Source organism: Urocampus carinirostris, chromosome 3 (assembly GCF_059441175.1).
Source record: "Urocampus carinirostris isolate Australia breed hairy pipefish chromosome 3, RoL_Ucar_1.0, whole genome shotgun sequence".
Lineage (NCBI taxonomy): Eukaryota > Metazoa > Chordata > Actinopteri > Syngnathiformes > Syngnathidae > Urocampus > Urocampus carinirostris.
Genome location: NC_142351.1, coordinates 22,110,851 through 22,124,847, shown reverse-complemented (window position 1 = coordinate 22,124,847; position 13,997 = coordinate 22,110,851). Strand labels below are relative to the sequence as shown.

General features: G+C 41.0%; 2 protein-coding genes across 3 annotated transcripts in view; one reads left to right on the top strand and one right to left on the bottom strand.

Moving 5' to 3' along the window:
* The first annotated feature begins 1,787 nt into the window (after nt 1-1,787).
* rbm15 (RNA binding motif protein 15) lies at nt 1,788-6,598 on the top strand. The gene has a single exon (XM_088331063.1). The coding sequence runs from the start codon at nt 1,926-1,928 to the stop codon at nt 4,467-4,469; it is 2,544 nt and encodes an 847-aa protein (XP_088187189.1). The 5' UTR covers nt 1,788-1,925; the 3' UTR covers nt 4,470-6,598.
* Nucleotides 6,599-9,306: 2,708 nt separating this feature from the next.
* Nucleotides 9,307-13,997, bottom strand: part of slc16a4 (solute carrier family 16 member 4) — a 49,094-nt gene continuing 44,403 nt past the window's right edge. For both annotated transcript variants that reach the window (XM_088331064.1, XM_088331065.1), the window contains one exon: nt 9,307-12,254. In XM_088331064.1, coding sequence (XP_088187190.1) covers nt 12,043-12,254 — 212 coding nt within the window. In that variant the 3' untranslated portion in view covers nt 9,307-12,042. The remainder of the gene's footprint in view (nt 12,255-13,997) is intronic.

Here is a 13,997-nt window from a genome sequence, read left to right as displayed (position 1 = left end):
AATCAGCTGCTAATAAGAGAAAGACAACTGGTAAATCTACAGGACATCTTGCAAAACTGGGAATTATCTTAAATGATAGAGCGATTGGTACACCGCTGTAATCAAATCATTGAAATGAAAAGAAATGTGACAATGACCTTTGCAATTCTGGTAAGAACATTCAACAACCCAAACAAGGATCCTTACAGATGCCTGTGCGTAAGAATGGGACAAGTTAATGAGTTTTCTGTTATGTGTTTGCGGTGGACCAAAACGCAGGAAGCAGGAAAAGGCAAGGGGCTCAAAAACAGATTAAATTTGATAGGAAAATCATCTACCGATAAACAAACAGTTAAAAACAATAAAATGTCGGAACCAGGAACAAAAAACAAACCTCACCAATTAGGTTGACCCTCGAAAAAACTGATTATAATCTTGAGGGTGGAAAACGAAAAACACCCAATGATGTGTGCTGTCCAAATTATCCTTATGAAGGGCCGAGCTAATTAATTAATTACAAATCGATTAGGCGCCCTCTGGTGGACAAAGGCGCGCCAGACCCGATTATAGGGCACAGATGACATCAGGCAGGGGACAACCTGGACTAGCTGCCAGCCAATCGGTGGGTACAAAGAGAGAGACAACTGGTTACACGCTCACCCATACACAACCTACCAAGCATGTTTTTGGAATGAGTGAGGAAACCTGAGAAAAACACTCAACTACAGGGGGGATATGCAGACTTCACACCTTGGACCCCAGCCTCAACTGTGAATAAGACATCTAAGCAGTCAGTTATTGCCCCGTCCAATGTTATTTTACTTAAAATAAAGGTCATGAAAAGCTGTTTAATGTAATTGTATCATACTCGGAGGGAAACAATTGCAAATAACTACACTTTTTCTCACCACTAATTGAAAAACATAAAGTAAAAAAGTAAAAAAATAATGATAATAATTAAACGGTAGCTCCTGGTGTCTTTACATTGGTTTAAATATGCTTTACCTGTATTCTATAATAGACCTGAAATTTAACAGTGGAATTCCCACGTTCAGGTAAACATTTTCACCCAAAAAAATAGATAGCAAGAAGCAAAACACTTAAATGTATGATTGTGTCCCAATGTTATTACTTTCCAGTATGCATACGTTTCCTCAGTTAGATTAAAGGTTAAGGAAATGAATTGAATTAGTGTTTTTTTTTACAAATGGTACAGTTATTAAATACCACAAAAGATGGAAATATAGAGAAAACAAGCTTCGTTATTATTTTTATAATCGAGGCTTTGGGGGTTCGACACGCGCTTGAAAATATGTATTGCGACACTGTCACCATGTGGTAAACAACGAACACTTTCCTTTTATGCCAAATCTGGCATAACACTTATGGACTGTGCTATCCTGTTCAGGAAACGAAGAAAATTGAGTGTTACAAATTTTTAGACTGTTAAACCTTTTATAAAAACCTGCTCTTGTTTTAAAAAGCACCCAAAAATGTTTTAGGTCCTTATTAGATAAGAAGCTATATATTTCCACACGGGCCCTGAGATCCAAATGTGTTTTTAAATACTGCACGAAAACTAGTTATTTCTTTACTATGTTTTTTTTCAGTATTATTTTATCATAGTACTCATTCGTCAAACATTGCGTTAGTGCTTAGTTTATGTTGCTCGATAAATAAGACGCTGGTTGCTGTCAATAGCGCTTCCGCTAGTTTTTTGATTGGCACGAGCGTCATCACTTTCCGCCCACTTTTCTGACCAATTGCGTGTCGGAGGCTCGTAGGGCGGGACATGATTTAACCCTCGACAAAATGGCGACTGTTGTTGTTTTGCCGCAGGGTCAGTAAATAACACAAATTTCTTTAGCTGAAATCTGGAGGCCATTCGCCAAATTGCTGCGACGAAAAGCCTCAGGCGACCCTGGGTCGGCTGCGCGAGGAGCGAAATGAAAGGTAAAGAGCGGTCGCCGTTGAAAAAACGCTCGCGGGCCTTGGACAATATTCGCGATAGAGGAGGATGCCACCCGAGCAGCAAGAAAATGGGCGCGCTGTCTCTATCCGGTGGGAGCAATAACAACGGTAACAGTTCTGGCAAAAGTGACGGCGCCTCAACGAGAAGGAACCTGCTTGGCGACAAGCGGGACCGGGACTACGACGGACACGGCCGACTCAGTAACAACCACAGCTGTCAGTCTGGACTCTTAAGCTCCGTGAGTAAGAACCACAGCAGCTTGAGCCTCTCGCTGGATTTGGCCTCGGTGAGGAGCACGTCCCGCGGTGACCAAAGAGTCCCCACTCTCGGTGCCGAAGGAGAGTACAAAACCTTAAAAATAAGCGACCTGGGCAGCCAGCTGAGCGATGAGGACGTCGAGGACGGACTCTTTCACGAATTCAAAAAATTTGGTGATGTGAGCGTCAAGTTGAGCCGTAGCAACGATGAGCGAATCGCCTTTGTCAACTTTAGGAAGTCTGAGGACGCCCGAGCGGCCAAGCACGCCAGGGGCCGGCTCGTGCTGTATGACAGGCCGCTGAAAATAGAGGCAGTTTATATTAGCCGCAGAAGGAGCCGCTCACCGGTCGAGAGGGACATCTATGGTGCAGCATCAAGCCACAGACACTTGCAGAGACCCTTGTCGCCCACTGGCTTGGGCTACAGAGACTACCGCCTGCAGCAGCTGGCTTTGGGTCGGCTGCCACCTCCACCGCCACCACCCCTGCCTCGAGAGCTGGAGCGGGACCGTGACTTCGCCCTGTTTGAAAGTCGGACCCGGCCTGCTTTCATCGCAGAGCGGGCAACCTTCCGTGAGGAGGATTTTATATCGCCAGAAGATGACCAAAGAGCCAATCGCACCCTGTTCCTGGGTCACCTGGACACTGAGGTCACGGAGGCTGACCTGAGAAGAGCCTTTGAGAGGTTTGGCGTCATTACAGAGGTGGACATCAAACGGCCCGTTCGGGGTCAAACCAGCACGTATGGATTTTTGAAGTTTGAGAATTTGGACATGGCTCACCGTGCTAAGCTCAGCATGTCTGGGAAAATAGTAGGTTGCAACCCCATTAAGATAGGCTACGGAAAAGCCACACCCACCACACGTCTGTGGGTGGGTGGCCTTGGACATTGGGTGCCCTTGGGCGCCCTTGCCAGAGAATTTGATCGCTTTGGCACCATCAGGAATATAGACTACAGGAAGGGGGACTCCTGGGCATACATTCAGTATGAAAGTCTGGATGCGGCTCAGGCAGCCTGCACACACATGCGGGGCTACCCTCTGGGTGGGCCTGAGAGAAGACTCCGAGTGGATTTCGCTGACACAGAGCATCGTTACCAGCAGCAGTTCTTGCAACCTCTTCCAATTACCTCCTTTGACATGGTGGCTGAGTCGTTTGTCCACCGCACAGCACCGGAGCCTTTGAGGGTCAGAGAAAGGACTCCACCGCCACTTCACTTCAGGGACCGGGAGATTTTTTCTGACACAGAGTGGCCCAATCCAGCTCTCAGGGAGCGGGTAGGGACGTCTTCTTTTGAGCCACTCGGACATTTGGACCGGGAGCGGCGTGCACGGGAGACCTGGTCGCTGGAGCGGGAGCTACAAGGGCGAGAACTTCACGGACGAGAACCTGCGCGCAAGCGGCGTCTCATGGAGGAAGGGCGTCACATTGATCACTCTCCTGAGAGCTCTGAGAGGACAGTTAGGCGTCGGCGCCTCTCGCCTGGCGGCAGCCCTGTGGACGGCTGCAGAGATGGGCGTTTCAGTGATTCTGAACGCATCGCGCGGACCGACAAACCCTCTCCTCCTCCACGCCACAGCAGCCTAGACCGAGGTGGAACTGAACGGAGACTCAAGGGCTCCTCCAGTGGCTACATTTCACTGGCCGGAGAACGTAAACGCAAAGCTGGTGACGGCAGCAAATGTTCCTCAAAGAGAGAACGCTCTGAAGTGTCCTCCAGAAATGCGTCGTCATCCAAATCAGAAAGCACTAAGCTGACTTTGGCCTGGCAAGGCATGCTGCTGCTGAAGAACAGCAACTTTCCAGCCAACATGCACCTGCTCCAGGGGGATCACGGCGTCGCCAGGGAGCTGCTCACGGACGGAAAATCCGGAAAGCAGGTGTACGAGCTCAAGATCACCCAACGCCTCCGCTTGGACCAGCCGAAGCTCGACGAAGTCTCTCGGCGCATCAAAGCGGCAGGCCCGGGGGGCTATGCCGTCCTCCTTGCAGTTCCCGGCGCTACAGAGGAATCGTCTTCCGACCAGGCTGTCGCTACCCAGCGGCCGCTCCGCAACCTGGTGTCCTACCTCAACCAAAAGCAGGCTGCCGGCGTCATTGGCCTCCCTGTGGGTGGGAGCCGTGATAAGGACTCCACGGGGGTCCTCCATGCTTTCCCTCCCTGTGATTTCTGTCAGCAGTTCCTGGATTCATCTGCCAAAGTGCTGGCCAAAAGTGAAGAGGACTATTTGATCATGATTGTGGTGCGAGGTGCATCATAAATCAATAACAACTAATGAGTCAGAAAGTGTTCAAAAAACTGCTGTATTTCAGTAACCATTGCATGCCGTGTGTTTTGCATTTTGGGGCGACACTAGTTCTTGGATGTTGTACGTTACCATGTTTTCCACTGAAACCATCGCTACTCCTAAAAAGGCCGGGTAATTTGGGAAATACACTGAGGTTGCATGAACGAAAAAAAAAAGTCGTTTTTTGGAATATTATAAAACAATCAATACTTTAGAAATTTCAGAAGTTAATTGTACAAGAAGTGGACACAATAACATATTTTATAGAATTACAGAGTACAGAAAATTAAGTAACCCATTCCCTATGAACTAAATGTTTTGTAGGCACATTGTGAAGTGATCCTGGCCTGCTTATGTTGTTATTGTGTCTGCTCTACAAAAAGTTAGCATAGGTTCAATCTTTTTTCTTTCTGAAATAAAACTGGAATTTGCTGCAGTAATTAAAAAACAGTAGTAATTCATGGCACGTTGCTTCTCAAAGTGCCACATTTTTTTCCTCTACCAAGAAGTATCATATTGTGTAAATTACACAAAATGATAGCAAGCAGTGCAATGGGCCAAAGTTGTGACATCTTCGACCTTATGGTACTTTTGGGTCAGCCTTTCCATGTTCAAGAATTGATGAACTTTCATGTTTGTGCAATCACTACAGTAGACCTGAGCCAGTCCGGAATGTCTCAAATATTACAAGCACTTGTTTATGGAAGTCTGCTTTTACCAAGATGACGGCAGTCCTCATTTTTATTGCGCTTTTTTGGTCTTTACTCAAAATAACTAATGCAATGTATTTTTACAGTGCTTGCATGTTTCAGTTTTTCAAGTCTCATTTCTAATGTACTGAGAGTCAAGTCAGTCAAGTTTTTTTTTAAAGCATCATGGCGCTATAGTGGAATCATAAACTGTTATTTTATCAATACTATAGCCCCTGAAAACGTGAATGTAAATTTGCAAAAGTTGTAGTTGTAGTTTTTCTGGAACGGTAGTTAAAAATTTCAGAAATGACAGTATTATTCGTATAATTACTGACACTATCCTTGAAATCAATGTCTTAATGAAAGGGAATCATGTTATTTTAATGTAAAAATGTATTTGTTAAATGTTTGTGAGAAGATCTCAACAGAACACCTATTATGATTATTGTTGTGTATGTTTTCTTGGTAAAGGCAGACAGAATTTCAAGACATGAGCTTTTATCTTTGCCCTTTCACAATGACATACATTAACTTGCTTTTACTCCATATTTTAGAATGTTTTGTAGATTTTGTTTGACTGATTTGGCATGTGAAAAAAAAGTTGTTATTGACAATTTGACTGAAACAAAAAAAGGTCCTTATAACAATCACAAGTTCAGTGAGTAGGCCCATGTTACTTTATCATTTGAAAATTTATTTTTTAATAAATCCATAAGATGACACTGTGGCCTACATATTGAACTGGTTTGTACAGCGGGTCTAAAGAGTGTACACAAACCTGAGAAATTTCTTATCTAAGACCAAAAAAAGACATGAATCATTTTGTGTACTACTATTATAACTTATGATGTGTTAAAATGCCATTTAGATTTTATTACAATATGTTTAAAAGTCTGTTGTGGAGTACAAGTTCACGGTTATAGTAATAATAGAGAGAAGATGATTTTTTAACTTTCTCTTGTCTTTTCACATGATAGACATTTGGCAATTCCTCAGGGGTGTGTAGACTTTTTTTTAAATCCCGCTGTTCTGTAATTTCATCACTATGAACAAGTCCTGTCCAAGTAACTTTGTATGTTTTATTTAAATTTTAAAGCTGTCTTATCTCAAAAGTGAACATTTTAATACGTCTCAAGTTAAAACTTTTCCTCAATAGTTAAAACATGTTTGACACTTTAACTGTGAGTTAAAGCTTTAACTTCTAACAGCTCCGGTGTTGACGCTTGAGGACTCCACGTTTGCATTTAAGTTGTGTGGCCCCCCCGGGCCCTTCCCACAGCTCTGCCATGTCCTGTCTTCCGATAACATTTGTACGTGCCCATGTCACGAGGGGGGCGGGACGAAGGAGTGGGAGCTGTTGACATACCTGCAAAAAAAGTGCATCAATAAATTGTTCATTTGAAGGAGAAAGCTTCCAAGTTTCTTGGATGGAAGTGAATTGAAGAGAACCAGGAAATGTTTGTGTTTCCCAGGATGATGAAGTGAAATGTACAGAAAATGGGAGAAAGAAAGAGGATGACCATTATTGCTTTGCAGTTTGCACAACGTAAATTGCTTCCAGGGAGCCGCAAAGTTCCCTGCCAGGAGTCAACTGCAAGCCCTCCTCTCGTGTGACGTCGGTCATGTTGCCAGAGAGACCCCCGAGGCCTGGCTGTGTGAGAGCTACTATGATTTTGCTCGGGCAGGAGGATGTTGCGCCGTGGGAATATTGTTTGCGACTATGAGAACCATCCATCATCAACTGTTGTTTCTTGTTTTGGTTTTCCCTTCCTCTGATGGCCCTGGAAGGATCCAACCCAGTAGAACCCTTCATTCACAGGCCTACTCATCTACTCAGGGCATCTTGGTCATATTAGCCTGTAAAGAAGAAGAAGGAGCAGAGAGAGAGGAGCTCAGCGTCCTCCATCCAGACTTCCGTGCCTTCACTCCCTTCGGCAGTCGGGGTGAATTCAATGATGGCAACAAGGCTGCCTTGCTGGTTCTGTATCGCTAGCTCCGGCAGCAGTGGTAAGTATTGAAGTGCATCGGTTGCCATGGTAACCCACTTGTAATCTCAGGTAAAACTGCAAATGATGATTTGGTTGAAATGGCAAAGGTCTTGTCTTCACAGTGAACATAATTCTGCAACCTTTTATGGCACATAGTCAAGCATTTTTGTAGACTGAAGAAGCAATACGCAAACATTGAAGTGTACAGACAATGCCAAGCTATAAACATGAAAAATAGCAGTCAAACTTATGTATACACTGCATTTCTGTAAACTTAGCTCTTCCACATATTTTATGGTTGTAGTCCAATAAATAGCAATCTCAGGCATAATTAGATAAATAACTTGTCTTTACGCTATTTGCACAGTTGGCCCCAGATAAAGTAAAGCGCGCTCTAAACCAGGGGCCTCCCATACCCATGGCCACCAGGTAACCCCTTAAGAGCACCTGAGTAGCCCCCAAGCAGGTTCTGAAAATAGCTCACTAGTGATTGGTCATTGTGATTTTCTCAGAAATGTGTTTTCTAACTGGCAAGATGTAGTGGTGGTTAAGACTATTGTATCTACTTTTAACCATTACAGCCTTGTAATAACACAGTAACAACATAGTAATAACATGATACTTTGCTATTCATATCAAATTGGTCACCCTTCAGGCTAATAAGGAACACAATGTAGCACTCAACTTCAAAATGGGTACTGATATACAGAATGTAACTTTAGTTTGTGGTGGTCATTAGCCGACAAAAAAAAATAAATGTTCTATTTAGTAATTATCAGTTTTGACTTGCAAATAGATGACAGAAGGAGAACCTTTGGGGTCATCTCACCCCATTCCTGTAAATAGGTAAATGCAATACACTAGCTGATTCTGCATATATCTGAGAAACATGAATTTCTTGTGGGCTTTGCTTAAAAGCCCCAACATGTTACTATAGCTAACTATAAACAAAGAACCATAAACATTAAATTCACAAAAATGTAATAATAACTTTACATATATTCAGATCAAAACGTTATTTATTCTTTGAAACACACGTGCGAACACTTCATGCACTTTTTTTTTTTTTTACTAAATTACATAACAAAAGTTTTCAAATGATCAGGAAAAAACCCAACCAAAAATAATAGCTTTTGTAGTTCACATGTATGAAAAAACTGACGTCATAAGAACAATAAGAAAGTAATTTGTGCCTACTTCCTTCACTGCACTAGAGTTACACAAGCATCAGATTCTGTCCGGAGCATGTCTGAGAAGTATTAATAGTCAGTGTCATTTTCAATTCTCATTTGTCATCCTCAGGCAAAAGCGGTCTATCATATACAGTTGGCCTCGTAACTCGGTTTTCCAGAACAGGATGAAGGATTCACATCTTCGTCAATCAGAAGTTAGCAGGACGCACTTTCATCCCATACAACAAACAGGAAATAATCTGTTTGTGTGAGTGTGTGTTTCATTTTACCAGGTTCTCAAGAGAGATGGTGCCTGGTTCACATGACACTGAACATCCCAAACCTCTCTTGACTCATGTGAGTAATCTCTTTTTTTCCTACGTTTGTTCAAGAAGAGATCCTGAAGGTAAATTGTTTTTGTATTTTTTTTTTTATTATTATTTGGTGTGTATTGCTTCCAAGACTTGATTTCATGTATGCTTCCAACAACTGGTTAAGACTGTTAAGACTATCGGGGTTCGAGGTATATTGATGTAAAAATACAAGTGGTGGGAAATTCAACTTAATCAACATGATTATTGATGAGCTAGCTTATTTAGTTATTTATATGAATGTCACACTGAATAATGGCACTCATTTTGCCACCTTCCACTTTAGTGATGATGCTACTCAACAAGCTAGCTTTTGTTTTGCTTTATTGCGCAATCAAAAGCTAGTTCATGTGCTATGCATACGTTCAAAAGTGGAAAAGTACCTCAAAGGCCTTCCAGTCTTAAGATCTTGCAAAGTGGTGCGAAAATGAAAAAACATCCTCATGTTAGCGCTACAATTTCTTTTCCGCAACCTGAATGTACCAACGATGAAAACCTCTGTACTGTTTGTGTTGTATTGTTGTCTAAAATAAACCTTTCAATTCAGAATTGTTGAGATTCATTTGCATCTGAATAAGTCACACAAGAACAGTCACATGTCCATTTTATTTCCGCTGGCATGTTTGCTTTCAAAATTGAACCAACAAAAACAACATAGACCCTTTGATTGGTTAAATGCACAACTTTTCTACGTTCTTGATCAATTATCCCGAATAAAATGCAGTTGTTTCCAACTGCAAAAAGAGAAAATGCTATAGACATAAAAGGCGACTTGTAATAATAAACCACAATCAAAAGTATCAGAAAACGCCATACAAAACGTGTCTTGGCCCTTGAACGCTAATTAGGGGAAGGGAAATGTATTTGTGGATGGCTGTTGAGCACCGTGACTCCATTGGTGATTGCAACAGAAACACACTAAGGCTTCAGGGCTCCGTGCAGTATTGTGCAAGTGACTTGAAGGAAGAAAAAACATGGATCTGACATTTTTAAAGTAGGAACCCTCTTTTACCACTAGAGGGCAATGTAACAAAACCCATCACCTGGATTAACAAGAATAATAATCCCCTTTAAACGCATGTAAATTTCTCTCATGACTTTGGCTGACGTCACAGGAATTTAGAGGTGCAAATAACAGTTAAGGCAAATAGTGGTGAGAAAGGGGAGGTAAAAAGTGAAAAAGAAGAAAGTCTAAATGTTGCTAATGACATCTCACATCTTCTTGAGACAATCCGCAGTGACTGCAGAAAGCTCAGGAAAGCTGAGCCTGCTACACATATTGACCTATTCAGTCAAAACGTGTGTTTGCGAGGTAGGCCGAAGAGTGCTGATGCTGCAAAAAAAGCATCTTTGCGAAGATCAATATGGTCAAAAATGTAGAAGACTGTATCGGGAACTAGTTATACTCTCTTGCAATGCATATTCAGATAAAAGCGACCAAGTTAGGCCCATCACATTTGGAAAACAATGCTAATTTAAAATGATTTGATGGAAGGGTAAGAAAACACAAAGTGCCAATCAGCTTTTTAAGCTATTTGCTCTGCTCCTTTCAAAGTTCTTTCCCTTGAGTTTTGGCCATTATTTGTAAATACAAATAATCCAGTTTCAACAGCGTTAATCTCATTTTGTAACTAGAGCTTGCAGTTTACCCCCATTGACTTTTGGTGGGAAGGTGGAATAAAACTCAAAGCTGGCCAGATTCTTGTCGAACCAAATTTTGGGACAAGCTCACCTTCCATACTGCCTCTATAGTATGTATGTTGGAGATTAATTGTTCCCTTAATATGTTTTAGAGGTATATCGTACATGCTTAGCATGCTAAAACATTTAGTAAAGGAGATTGAAAATATATTAGAGTTTCACATATACAGCATATAATATATATGTATATAGTATAGAATATATATATATATATATATATAATATAAAATGTAAAATCGTGAGGCATTACCTACTCCATCGTAATTTTCAAAAGACAGAAAGCGACAAAATAGCCACTCCCTGAAATAAATTGAACAGGTAGATTTTAAGTGAAATTCCACAAACACAACAATAACCAGAATGCTCTGTGATGGGCAGGTATAGAATCTATTATTAAGAAAATATACTTTGGGTTGACTATGATGGTGGGGTACGTTGCTATTAAAAATTGAAAGTTGGTTATTGTTTTATTAAGTATGTGTTAACAATGCCCAACTGGGATCAAGGATCCCTTGTGCTTTATTTTCCATTGTGCCTATCTGCTTTTGTGTTACTTTTATCACAGCTATTCCAGGGAAAACACATTCAGTTTTAGGAAAGGGGCTTTGGGGAGTGCTAGAGAGAGTCCCCATGCTGGCCCCTGCAGGTTTTTTATTTCTATCTGTCAGTGAAGAACAAAAATGGGAAAAGTAAAAAATTTGATGCATCTATTAAAGTACAAACGGCAACCAAAGTCCCCCAAAAGATGAAAAATAAAGAGTTTATTCGAGTGGGTCTAAGAAATGTATGTACCTGCACACACACCATGAACAGGTTGCCTCAGGCTGCAATCATGACTTAAAGCCAGGAGATGGTGTCAGAGAGTAAAAAAGTTTTCAAATACCGCCCCCCACCTCTAAGTATTAAAAACTGCAAAGAAAAAGAAAACCAATAATGGTCTAATCCACCTGGAATAACCATGAGAGGATAGATTGACTGTTGCATTTGTCTGTGGGGGGAAAATAGAGAGATCACCTCCCCAATTTAGTAAAAAATACAAACATATTTGCAAATGTCAATGTATGTAATTGTAAATGTTTCAAATAAAAAAATGTACTTTTGTAGAATATTTCCACAAACTGGATAATAGTAACTTCTTTTAGTTAATTCACTTTGACTGACATCATTTGAGTTGGGCTGGCAGTTGTTGAGTTAATAGCCAGTGTTACTATTGTCCTAGGAGCCTCCCACCCATTTGCAAAGCCAGTTTGGCCTGCAACGGTGGCCGAGGAGACACACCTTATATGTCAAACATGCGTGTGCCTTTGTCCACTTCAAATAAAGTGCATGCAGCTCAGTCTAGCTTGGCCCCGAAGTGCTTCATTGTGAGCGCATATGAAGGGCATATGCTTGTGGTGAAAAGCAAGTTTTTTTTGCATAGCTTATTTTTCATCAAGGCAAGAGTCGGTTATACTGTGCGTAGCTACTATCCATATTGTGCGGGGTGTGTTGTACATCTGATACAAACGAGGGATTATAGAATAGACTATTTCTATACATTACAATTTTGGCTTTTTCACATTCAGTTCACCGTTCGCGCGAAACCTTGAGCGAGGTTCTAAGACTGATTACGGTTTTTGCTCTCACACAACGCCATTTTGCTGGCGGTCCGGCGCAAAGCAGCCGTTGGTCCTGCAGCCACTCTGCGCCGTCTTGGACTGGAGCTCTTTGTTCTGCCGGGCACTCCAGCGTTGAGCTAGGGGCTCCATGAAGAGCGACAGGGAGGAGAGAAGGTAGCAAAGCCCTGCCAGGTAGAAGGAGCAGTCGTAGGTCTGCGTGTAGTCGTACAGGAAGCCTGGTCATGAGAAACAAGAGTAAACACGTTTCCCAATCAGTTTTAACACACAGAACAGAATAGAATAGAATATACCTTTATTGTCATTGTTACAAAATGGGTTAACATATTGTGACAACGAAATTGGGCATGACAGTCCAGTTTCACACATTCACAGTGAGGTAAAAAAAAACAAGAAGATAAAGGAACAGAGAAGATAACGTTATAAAACAAGGAGGATAAGGTTATAGTTATAATTTACACAATATTTACACAAGAAATGTTCAACCAGTTTGATCGGGCATGGTAGAGTGCCGTGCTGCCCTTGTCTAAGTTATCCGCAGTAAATTTCCCGATTTCGTCCATTGCCAGTATATTATACTGGATATTTGCTTTCTTCCAGTGATCAGCTGTGTAATTGTAACATTCATTCATATCAGTAGGTGGCAGCAGATTAATATTTTTTTCATTTTTATACTAATTATTCGCTCATTACGTAGTACAGGGAACTATGATAATAACGTATTTTGCTTGAGGACGCTGTTTATGGTTGTACTGCAAACATCAATAAAATAAATCAGATAAAGTACCATTCTTGCACATTATTTTGTAGATTTTAATGTTTTGTCTTATTTCATCAAAAGAGAAATAATTTTGGTCCACTGGCATTTTGAATATGATTTTTGTCAACAGATAAAAGAAATAACCTTAACCCTTGAAAAACAGGTCATTATTTAGTAAAATCCTTTTTTCTATTAGGTCATTACTAACCCAACACCCTTTTAAACACTTACGATTAATAAATCAGAAAATACAACATTCTAATTTCACAATAAGTCGAAAAAGTAAGGATACATTTTCTTTGGGCTGCAAATAAAAACGTACATTCTATTATAGTTTTACTAACTGTAAATTAGAATGAAACATACTCAAAAAAAAAAAAAAATTAAAACCTCATAAACATAATTTATTATTACAACACTGCCCACTATATTAATTATTTTTAAATACTATCCCAAATACAACACTACCCACCATCTTTTTTGTTGTAAAAAAAAAAATGGAGCAATTCACCAAAATCGATGCATTACCGACTGAGCCACGGTGAGCTTAAACAATAAGAACAACTTTACACTCAATTCAGGCTAAATGATCAATTAACCTTCAAACATAGAAATGAAATTGTTGCCAGTAATTCATGTGCTTTGGTTTAAAACAATTTGGGAAACACTGCTCTATAGAATGAGTTAAACCCCTAATAATTCTCTTTTTTAAATCCAATGTAGGGAGCAGCCATTTTTCTACTTGCCAGACACTAAAGATAACATCACAGTTGCTTTGGCCTCATGAAGGTACCAATCCTATGATATGTTAAAAAAAGCTGCCCTCTAAAATGGGGAAAAAATTATTTTGTCACCTAAATTAGGCTCCAACCAGCACACTCCCAGGGCGCCCTACACCCAGAGCTGGTAATGTATGATAACATTAGTTAAAGTGTGAAACAATTAGAATATATATTCTAAAATTGAATTGAATCATTTATTTATTTACATATGTTGTGCAGCGGTTAGCACATTCGCCTTACACACCAAAAGTCACCGGTTGGAGACCCGGAGGAAACATATGTTGGCCTGGAAAGGGATGGGCACCACCAGGCTGTGTTTGCCCATGTCACACCTACGACCCTAGTGGTTAAGGAGGCATCCAACCAACGAACTGTTGTAAAAATTAAAGATGGTCGTCGAGCGCAATGTTCGCCCTAAT